This window comes from Telopea speciosissima, chromosome 1 (assembly GCF_018873765.1).
Source record: "Telopea speciosissima isolate NSW1024214 ecotype Mountain lineage chromosome 1, Tspe_v1, whole genome shotgun sequence".
NCBI classification, from domain to species: Eukaryota; Viridiplantae; Streptophyta; class Magnoliopsida; order Proteales; family Proteaceae; genus Telopea; species Telopea speciosissima.
In genome coordinates this window covers 12,240,778-12,252,500 of record NC_057916.1, presented here as the reverse complement: position 1 = coordinate 12,252,500, position 11,723 = coordinate 12,240,778, and the positions used below count along the sequence as shown (strand labels likewise).

At 38.5% G+C, this 11,723-nt stretch overlaps 1 protein-coding gene across 4 annotated transcripts in view; it reads right to left on the bottom strand.

The window, feature by feature from the left end:
• Positions 1-10,202, bottom strand: part of LOC122643508 (SAC3 family protein A-like) — a 35,009-nt gene extending 24,807 nt beyond the window's left edge. For 2 of the 4 annotated variants that reach the window (XM_043837126.1, XM_043837136.1), the window contains exons 1-2: positions 9,282-10,202; positions 1-439 (exon numbers count right to left, since the gene is read on the bottom strand). The exon at positions 1-439 is cut by the window's left edge and continues 23 nt beyond it. In XM_043837126.1, coding sequence (XP_043693061.1) covers positions 1-439; positions 9,282-10,187 — 1,345 coding nt within the window. In that variant the 5' untranslated portion in view covers positions 10,188-10,202. The remainder of the gene's footprint in view (positions 440-9,281) is intronic. The other 2 variants (XM_043837140.1, XM_043837131.1) reach the window with 2 other exon arrangements.
• Positions 10,203-11,723: the final 1,521 nt, after the last annotated feature.

Below are 11,723 nucleotides of genomic sequence, written 5' to 3'. Positions count from 1 at the left end.
CATGAGAGGGCACTTTGTCATTAGACGTCAGCATTGAGACACCGATATAAGCTGGCTTTGCTGCTGCATTGGTTGTAGAGCTATCCTTATCGGTTTTTGGCAAGTTCAAGCCCAAATTTGAAGCAATTCTAGGGTTTGTTGGAACCTGCAGTTTGCTTACCCGACGTGTATCCGGAGATGGAAAGGTTTGCAAGGGTGGCTGATAATTCTGAGGAACCTGGCTCTGAGGGACCTGACTGATAGTAGAATATTGTAGATTGGAACCCTGAGGACAAGCAATCTTCTGCTGATCCTGGGAGCTCTCATATGGAAGTGGATTTGGATTCAAAGGCATTTGGAAGTATGATGGCATTGGATTGACATTATTTTGGATTCCTGAAGTTCCATTTTCATTTTTCCAGTAAACATTGTGAGCATCGCCTGTTACGGCTCCGGCCTGCTATGAAAACCCAGATAGAAGAAGATTTTTAATTTAATAGATTTAAGGAACATATAAAAAAAAAATTCAAGAGCAATAAAAAACTTAAAACCAGACAAAAGCAGACATGCTGTGATGATAATTATTATCAACACTCAGATGCATCTTGGTTCTTCTCATATTTCTTGCTTATTAGTTTAACTAAAAATAGGAGTTAAACAGATTAAGTGGTTACATGATACAAGACAATATAGTGGGGGGTTAATTGTACTACTGAGCACAAGCCTCTTACAAGTTAGGTAATTCTTAAAGTCGATAGGAGAAAAACAAAAATAGGACAGCGACAAGAGATCATCATTATACATAACCTTCAACCTACCAGTTTGTGCTATGAAGGATAAATTCATGCATGAAAAAATAAAACTAGAATGCAGCATCTAATCTCAGTACCTACGACTAAACATCTAGACCAAATACCAATATGATTGGAAATAGTCAACCACATGCACTTCCACTAGTCTCACCGATTAAACAAAAAATATCATATTGTGAGTGGACTTTATTCGTAAGGTTACTAAGGTACAAAGCGAAAGTGAGGCAGATTCATCACCAAATAGAGCTTGTTTGCTTAGGAATAAGTGTACGGTTGGGTTATATACATGTTGGGCCTTTGATCCCATGGATTTTGTATGTAATAGGCCACTTTTATGGGCCTAAAATATGGGTAATTGGGTTGCATACGGGATTCCCTACTTAGTTTTATTTTTATGTAATTAATGGTCATGTGATCACTTAAGTGATCATGTGACTTGATTAAGTGGTCATGTAACTATTCAAGTTGGGCGGGATTAGGACTCCACAAATCCAGCCATGATCTGAGTCTATTTCCTTCAGTATTTTCAGTTTTCTAGTCAGTTTAGATTACCTATTAGGTTAAGGATTGGGTTGGGCCTTTCCTTTTTAGTGTAGGAGTCTATTTTGAGTCTGTTATATAAGGTTGTAAGGGGGGCAAGTATTGATCACGAATTTTGATGCTCTCTTCCATTGAAGATTTGTCTTGTGTTTGATCAAGACTGGTGGGATTGGTGTTTGATCTAATCGACACCTTGCGGTGTGAAGCCCGGAGGGTCCCTTCAAGCTCTCTTGGTTCTTTTGAAGCCCTACTTTCAAGTTCAATTCAAGATTCGATTTTTATTCAAGATCTACAATCAAACAAGTTGCTGCCAAGGAAATTCTGTAACAACAGTGAGTTGAGTCATCCCCATCCCCAATAATTCTTCTTCTAATCCTCTCACTGCCCAAACCCTAGCATTGCTCCTTGTTTATTTTAAGTTTCCCATAACCTAAAACTTGCACAGACCAATCCACCTATTAAAACCTCACCAAACCAGAGCCGAATTACCCTCTCTGCCCCTATAGCACTCGATCCAAACCCTAGCCCCATCCACCCACTCTAAACCCTAGATTCCCCTATTTTACTCTTTCTAAAAACTTGAAACCCTAACCCTAACCCTAACCTATTCAAGTTTACATCCTTCCCTATATCAAAACATCTAAGGACCTTCATTGATAGACTCCCCTACATCAACTTAGCTTAACCCTACCATCAAACCCTAGGCCCCATTAAACCCTAACCCTCATTTGACCAAAACACTTATTTTTGGCCTACCCGAATTACTGTTCATAGCAGATCCTGGTTGATTGGCTCCTAGTTGGACTCCTACCAACCTAGGACTACATTAGAAAGGCTATTGAACCATCTCATTACCTCAGTAAATCTTGTAGTCTGTTCTCTCCACTCTGGCACATAAATTTAATTTCAAATATATAGTAAAGCAATTTTCTCATCTGAGATTTTTCTTCTCCTTTTCTAATGATCAGCAACAGAAAAAGAACTTATATTAACCAAAAAAAAAAAAAGATCAAGAATCCAAACTGATAAGAATCTAAAAACCACCTTTAATTTCCATTCTTTTGGGCCTGAAGCTGTTGAAAGATTAGAATGGACTCCATCACTCTATGGTCCATAGTTCTCAGGGTCTAGTTTCAGTCCAGTCTGCAGGGAAAGGTCCATGACAAGCAAGCTCCACCCCTACTTGACCACTCTAATGGGCCTGAAGCTGTCAAAAAGTTAGAATGGATTCTGTCACTTTATGGTCAACACAGTCCAGTCCAGTCTAGTTGAGTAGAGTCTTCAGGAAAAAAGGTTCATCATAGTATAAGAGGTTTTAACCCCTTAAAGCCTGCACCTAAATGTGAGGCTCATGTGAGGTGACATCTCCCACCTTGAATCTTGGGTTATGTGAGGGTTTTTCAACAAGTATAAGATTCTCATCATGGATATGCTATAATCAACTAAACTTTATCCCAACTACTGTTCAGCCATTCCATTCCATCTCGGGCCCTATATTCCTTTAAACAATAAGCACCAATGTAATTATTAGTTAGCAACTTTCTAGTTTGTAGAAATAAGTTTTCAGGAATTCTATTTTCTAAAACCAATTGGCACCATGAAAGAGAATCCCCCCACACTGACAAATTTCCATGTGCCCTCCAACTCATTCTTTTCATAATCAAATGAATTAAGGGTGCTCATTTGTGCCACAACTGTTTCAGGATGTCACAATCAACGCTAGTCCCAGCAAGTTAACTAAGACTGAATTTGAAGTAGAAGTAGAACAGTAGAATGTAAATCGGCGAAAGCAATTGAAAATCCTGCCTAGAAGCAACTGAAGGGCAGAACCAGTTATTTGCCGCTTTGTAAGAGTTGGCACATTGGGTTCATCCCTTTTTTCACAGCATTCCAGAAACCATTTGCTTGTCAAATAGGGTTCTCTTCCATCTTTAGTGTGTGAGACAAGTCTAGATGACATGTAGATGCAAGCAATCACAGGGACAATACAATCCTGATCAACGTGTTTAACTCACTGGGGACTCGGTCCAATGGCCTATGAGTTTCAGTCAGCGGCCCAGGACTTGTAACCAAGAATGTTGATGTTCTTAGTACCATTCTCTTTGATTATTAAACCATCCTGTCCCAAGCTAATAGACATGCCTCTAAGATAGAAATCAAGGTACTAAAACTCGGGTCTCGGTACCAACTCGGCTCTTGGAAAAACCGAGACGAGTCACCGAGTTGGTGCATTTTTTTTTTCCAACTCGAAGCCTCAACTTTGGGTCAACCCGAGATCCGAGATCTCGCCGAGATATGTCGAGTTTTGTCGAGTTAGGTAAGGTATTTAAGTGGTAAGTGGAAAAAAAGGGTCAAAACCGAGATCCGAGATATTGCACTTTTGAGACTTGCAGGCAGTCTCGTCTCGGCTTTTCCAAAAACTGAGAAACTCAGCGAGATCTCGCGAGTTCTCAAACTATGATAGAAATGGAGCAGTCAAATTAGCAGCCTTGAAGAGCCTGTGCCTGGTTCCTTCCGATTTCTCACAACAATGTTGTGGATGAGTTATCAATTATCATAGGGGACTCATGGAAGGGAATTTCTTTCGCCATCCATTCTCTTTTTTAGTTCATCTGTCTGACACCAAATATTAAAGCTGAAAGGTTCAGACGTCAAGGAAACAATGTGGGAGGGGAATGGGGAATAGCTTGCTCCACACTACTTACCCCTTTTCCCTCACATAAGCGACTACTACCATTTTTTCCGTCGAAAACTAACGGCGGTAAAAGACACATTTCCATATTTGTCAAAGAGGTTTTTGAAATTAGCTTTCTACAATCACATTTGCAACCCTGATTGAAGGCAGTCTTGCACGTTTCAGGAAAAACACACCTCTGTGAAACCAACAGTTTGCCATGAATTAAGTGTTTCCTCTTTCTTTTCTTTTTTTTGTCGGGGGGGGGTGGGGGGGTGGGCGGGTTGTAATAGGTATTCTAATCTCCTAACAGAATAGCTTTAATAGAAAATCAGTAAAGTAGGATTGCAAGATGTAGGAATGAAAACCAAAAAACAGAAATTTATCAGCAGATAGGGTTAAACAGATCAGATGAAGCTCAAACTTCGGTCGATGGGTCTGTCCTGTTTATAGAACAGACCTGCCAAATTTTACCAAGATCTGATGACTGGATTGTGAAATCTCAAACAATCCATCCTATTGCTAAAAGGAATCGTAATGAACTGAAACAGAACTGCAGTAAATCAAGAAAGAATCAGAAATCTTGGAAGCTATTATAATGCAGAAAAAGAGATCAAAACAGATCTTAACAGGTAGCAGTAGAACCTGAACAAAGAACAAACTGATCATAGATCAATTGGAGGAACCAGAATGCAAAATAGTACTTCAGAGAGAACTATTAACAGACAAATAAACAGTCACATAACTTAGTAATAGTAGCAGGATATGAAACTAAGGAATCAAAAGAACAGTATAGCTGCAGGGTATGTAAGAGAGTAGATTTAACCTTGAGTTTCTAACAGAGATAAAGAAAGATGGAAGATAAACAGATTAGGAATCCACCTAAACGGCTAAACCCCAGGCTAGGAATCCATCAGAGACTCAGCCAGAATCCACCAAGTAAACACCACTGAATCCAAAGAACCAAATCAGAAAACTGCACGCTTTAATCTTCAAAATCTTGGGAGGCCTTTAGGCCTTAAACATATTTATATCTAGTCCTTAGTCCTCTAATCCAAATAATTGATTAAAATAATGTAGAAACCAAATTAGATCAGTTAAGAAAGGGAACCAAACAGAAAACTGAATCTTAAATCTTCCAATTGACCAATCAAGGAAGAGATAAAAACTGACCAAGAAAACTGAAAATAATAAATAAAAAAAAATTAGAAACCAAACAGAGCTGATCATGCAGATCAAGATTCCAAAAGCAGAAATCAGACTTTGGAAAAATTGATGCAGAATCAAGGTACCAGAAGCAGAAATAAGATTTTGGTGAAATTTTGCAGGCCTGTTCTGCCAGTTAAACTAGCCTATCAATTGAAATATTATACTGATCTGTTCTGATCTTCTGGTTCCTATTCCTACAACTACTGACCCTGTTTGAGCTAATCTCCCACTGGATTTTTCAGGTTAGGGATTAGTCCTCACTAATTGGTACCAAAGCTATGGATCATACTGACGAACTGCAGAGCTATCACTTCTTCGACAAGAAGGGTAGGAGAGTTGTTGACTTGTTGGATTCCTTCTTACCGTTCAAGAGATGCCAAAATTTTGTTCAGATGGAATATTGATGTATGAATCGGCATTACTTAAAAAAACTCGTGGAAGAGTTTTTTCCAAACCGAGAAGAGTTGATACAGAATCAAGCGGGATAAGAAAGACTATTATGAGATATATCCAACCAAGCCTCATGTAGTACAAGTATTAGTCATAACCAAAAAAGTTACTCCAATTGCTCCAATTGTCTTGTTTACCTTGTCTCCCGAACTCCTTGAACTGAGACGCCCACTACAGTAACAATTCCTTAACCTTATGAGATAAGATACACAAGTTTTTTCTTTCATTTCTGATCCACCAATCTTTATTAAGAATCATTTCCCCACTATTACTCCATTCACAAAAAGAAGTTAATTTATCATACTTATTTGTGTTTTTAAATCATGTTGATGTGTTATGTCACATCTTAACCTTTCGAAGTAGATCTATGCAATAGTAAAGTTCTATACAATTTCCTAAAACCCAACCTAGGCATAGAACTGAAACAGCTCAGGTCAGTTCAACATTTGACCATTGGGTCAACCCAAGTCAAAAGCTACTTCTTCACCTTTCAAAGTACCGGTTTCAAAAAAAAAAAAAACCATTCAACTGCAAGGAATCCCAACATCTAGATTTACCAATCAAGATCTTAAGTATACAATTTCTATAGGATGATATTCAGAAGATAGGTTTATTTAAGCACACACCTATCCCAAAGGACCCAAACTGACAGCCAATTAGCCAAATACAGGGACAAAGTTGGTGCTCAAAGACTTCGCTACAGAGCCTAGTTAAGAGCATATCATATAGTCAAGAAATTCTAGTGTACAATGAATTTGCTAGACCAAAATAGGTAATAAGACCGCAGGTAATAGTGTAACACACATTCCAAGTATGGGCATTCAGCCTGACAGCTTTTTACTCTTGTTCTTAACCATTGCAATAGTGCAAGTAAGAGTTACTGGTGAAACTGAAGCTCGTGCCAAATTGATAATTATGTGAAAAGCACACATCTATGCAACAGTAAAGTTCTTTACAATGTTTAAAAAGTCTCAGGTCAGTTCGACATTTGACCATTGGGTCAAGCTGAGTCAAAAGCTACATAAGGTACATATTTCTTATGCTATTTACAGGCAAGCAATTCATTGCTATCTTATCATTTTGGAAAGATAACTAAAATGCTATAGACTTAAAGTCCATCCTAGTAATCACTTACCAATTATTTCCAGTTAAGTACACAATTAATTTCCAAAGAAAGAGTTGGGAGTTTGCGAAATTCTAAACTACTAGATTTATAATCCATAAAATTAAGGAAGGTTTTTGAAAATGTGCTTCTCTATCAACAAGGACCTAATCAGTAACAACTGAGTTAATAAATACCTACCAATGAAGAGACCAATTATTCATAACCTACTAACCAAGAAACCTGAAATCTATCACCCTTTTTCCGAAAAAGATTCCAAATCAAGCCATATAATTGTTATAATTAGCTAATCCGAGCCAAAAAGTTCACCAAAAAACCAGATGTTTTGGACAGCTCTGCCCAGTTCTCAGAGAACTTCAGTTTGTTAAGAAGTCATTCCAACACATGAACAACAACAACAACAACAACCATAACCTTATCCCAACTAAATGGGGTCGGCTACATGGATCCGAAGAGGCCATGACAGTAATAGAAATAAGAGAAGTAGAAGGGAGTAAAAAAGTTAAAATGGAAAAATGAGCAAAAGGAAGTAAAAAAAAAGATAAATAAAAGTTAATAAAGGAAAATGTCTAAGCAGTAGTCAAAGTAACATCCCAGGAACATCCCCCTATAAGGGGTCGGCTACACGGGTGCTTGTCATCCAAACAGCTCTATCCGCGATCATACTAGGATCGAGCCCTACTACATGCATATCCTTTCTTACCACTTCTTCAATAGTCATTTTAGGCCTGCCCCTACCTCTTTTAGCTCCTTCAAACTAAATTTGGTCACTCCTCCCTACTGGTGCATCCATGGGTCTCCGTTGGACATGACCATACCACCTCAAGCGGCTCTCGCAAAGCTTGTCCTGGATTGGTGCAACTCCCAATTCGATTCTAATATAATCATTCCGTACTTTATCTCTCTTGGTCTTGTTGCACATCCTGATCTCCGCTACACTCATCTTATCCATATTACTCTTCTTAACGGCCCAACATTCCACCCCATATATCATCGCTGGTCTTATTACTGTCATGTAGAATTTCCCCTTAAGCTTAATAGGCATGCGTTTGTCACATACAACTCCTGATGCACCTCTCCACTTCATCCATCCTACTTTAATTCTGTGGGAAACATCGTCCTCTATATCACCCTCTTTGTTAATGGTTGACCCTAGGTATCTAAAGTATTCACTTGGTGGTATCTCTTGCTCCTCAAGTTTCACCACTTCATCACCTCTCCTGGTTTGGCTGAAGTTACACATCATATATTCTGTCTTTGTTCTGCTTAACTTAAAACCTCTTGATTCCAAACACGATCTCCATAACTTTAGCTTCACGTTAATCCCTTCCACCGTCTCGTCTATCAAAACAATATCATCAGCGAAAAGCATACACCAAGGGACCTCATCTCGGATATGCCTGGTTAAATCATCCATGATGAGTGCAAACAGACAAGGGCTTAGAGCTGATCCTTAGTGCAACCCAATTGTAATTGGAAACTCACTACTTTGGCCCTCTGCGGTTTTGACACTTGTCACCACACCCTCATACATGTCCTTAATTATATCCACATAGTTACTTGAGCTCCTTCTCTTCCCTAGGACATGCCAAATGAGCTCTCTAGGAACTCTATCATAGGCCTTTTCTCGGTCGATAAAGACCATATAGAGGTTCAAATTCCAAAACACTGATTTTATATCTTATGTATCAAAAGAACAGGAAAAATCATCTCTTGAACTCAAATCTGTAAGTCAAAAGGTAGTTGTAGCAAGCAATGATACATAAGCAGATTTCCGATGAGCAATAAATTTGAAGGGAATTTGAATGCAACAAAACTAAGCTATGAGAGATTTCTTATCACAGATTGAAGCATAGAAGATCCAACAGAAGGGAGGACCAGATTAAAAATATTGGAGCTGCAAAGCAAACTTAAGCACTAATATCAACAATTCTGATTATACAAATATGTTATCTAAAAGTACAGAGTAGCACAAAACACCATTTATAGACAACATCCTACCACGTCCATGGACTGCCACAAACACCTTATGGGCCTCCCAAGCTTGCACATAGACCTCCATACAGGATTATTGTCTAATACAACTACATTAGAAAATATGAACACTTTCAGGAACCAAGTAAAACTACAGATGATGATGAGATATATATATATATATATATATATATATATATATATCAACATTAACACATAGTTTTGACAAACATAATGACACTCTTCATTAGGTGATCAGAACCAAGAGATATATCCACAATACAGAGTCACAGACAACTGAGACAAGGACAAACAGATAAGAGGAATTAAAGCAATGAAAGAAGAAAAGAATTCCTTATGTGACATTCCAATTCAGTGTTGGGAACTAGAGAAATTCTTATGCATTCACTTGGGATTGAACTGGTAGGAAGGTCTATAACTTCCAACTAAAATATGAAATAAAAAGGAAAACCAAAGCCTTACTTATCAAGGGGAAGAAAAACCAAAAACAGAAAATAACCTGCGAAGAAGGCAATTCAGATGAACTGGGTTCTGGTCTCCAGGATGTTGTACCAGGTGGTGGAGGCTGGCTGTTTGAAAATGGATATCCACCCGTGTGACCAGGAACTGCACAACCCGAAGTGGTTGCACTGGCAACAGAAATATTCTCCGTCCCAGGAGCACAGGAAACATCCGTTTGACTGTAATAATCTGCCCATGGCTTATATTGTTGCTGATAATGGAGTGGAGTTGCAGCTACAGTACTAGAACTTTGAGCACCATTAGAATCTGAAGTGTAGGCTGAATACTGATGAGAAGGATAATGTGCATAGGACCCTTGATTCCACAAGTTAGTCTGATTATTATACTCGTTGCTCGGGTAACCTCCAGTTGTCTGATAATCAGCAGCATTGTAGTAAGTGCTTGTATAACTTGCAGGCCCTGTATTCTGAAATGAGATAAGAGGCTGATAAGAAGCACCTGAATGTTCATATACTCCCCCTTGTTGAGAGTACGAATGGGTTGTTTGCTGTGGATAGTTGTAATAATAACCATTCTGATATCCTGTGTTGCCATAACCATAAGCATCAGTAGAACTTGTATATGATGAATATCCAGCATATTCTTGTGGTCCATTTGCTGCCTCCAAATTAGATGAAGTAGAGGCATTTGATGGAGCGTTCAATCCATCTTGCACCTCCCTTGAAAGTGGCTCTGTCTGCTGATTATGATGATAGGTGGAAGTCGGAATAAGTCCGTTTTCAGAAGAGCTATAATCCGTCCTGTGCATGGTCCATGATACAGCTGTAGAACCAGTCGCCGAGGGCAGAAGGGAATGTCCAGGAGTTAAAGATGCAGATGCCTGTCCAGTTGAATCAACAATTTGACATTTCTGTCCAATAAACAATGAAAGTGAATTCAGCATTATTTACTTTTACAACTAAACTATTACTGCTGAAAATCATATATTTAGTATTTGCTATAAGCATATGAGATGAGAAAAGTTCATGGTCAACCATTTAAAAGAGAAAGAAATCCAGAAAGCCACTAAATGCACCATGTGAGAAGCGTAGGAAATTGCAAACCATATTTTTTTACTTTAGAAGACTTTTCGATTGTTCCAAATCAGATCAACATCTATCACTAAAGTCGGATCCAAGAACTTCATTCATGAGGTAACCTCTAATGAAATAGCTCAATCTAGGAACACTCATAGTGGTATTCTGAAAAAAAATTCACTGGTCTCCTTCATTTGCACCACCCCAGGTGACAGTCTCTGCCTGTGGTGCCATTTAAAAAAAACATAAGAACCTTGTCCCAAAAGTAATCCATGGGCAAAGCAAGAACGTCTATGGATTTCTTAGCACAAAACCAATAACCCCAAATAGCAAAAGGAAGTAGCCTCGTCATGAAAGATCAAAAGGTGAGCTCTAGATTACAGTTCCTTCTTACAGTGAACACATCTATTTGCTATCATGTACCCTTGTCCCTGAAAATGATTTAAAATCAGTACCTTACCATTAACCATTATCCAGGAAACGATTTCCATCCCCAAAGGATCTTTCTGTTCCCAAATATTTTCCCAAAAGGAACAGAAGATCTATCTTTTCAAATTCAACCACCTCCATCAAAATTCTCCAACTGATAACCATTAAGCCTTACAAATAACCTCACCTGCACTTCTTATCCTCTTACCAAGAGATTTTGAACAAAATAAACAGCACCAAATGATAACATTGAAAGGAACAGAAGATTTATCTTTCCAAATTCAACCACCCCCCATCAAAATTCTCCAACTGATAACCATTAAGCCTTGCAAATAACCTGACTTGCACTTCCTATCCTCTTACCAAGAGATTTGATACAAAATAACCAGCACCAAATGATCACTCTGCTGGTCCCTACAGACATTTACCAGTAATGGTATTTTCAACAATAGTGAAATTAGTACCATCAACATAAAAAATGCACCAGAAAATCTTTCCTCGACAAATCTTCATCATTTTGAGGAGAAATACGGATGACAGCTTCCATAGAATAAGCTCTGACATAAGAAAGCAAAGCAGAAATCTGTTCCCTCGGATAGTCAAATGATCCCCTCACCACTTTCAAATTCAGCACGTGTAAGCAGCTCATAAAATATCTCCATATATTCCTATATGGATATAACAACGTTGCAGAAATCATCTGAACTGGATGCACACATGCTAATTATTGTCCCATGGCAATAATATCATCAGGTCCAATACAAAACCCCATATGTTGGCCAATAATATCGAATACTCATTGATGATATCAAGATCAGTCTGTTCCAATCCGACACCTCAACAGGTAGTCTATTCTGTTGCAATCCAACACCTCATAAGGTAGTCTAGACTATTCTCTCCGCCGATTGATTTCAGAACATCTGATTTTACTTTGATTTTATAAGAACCCAGCAGTTTGTGCTGGCAAATTTGTT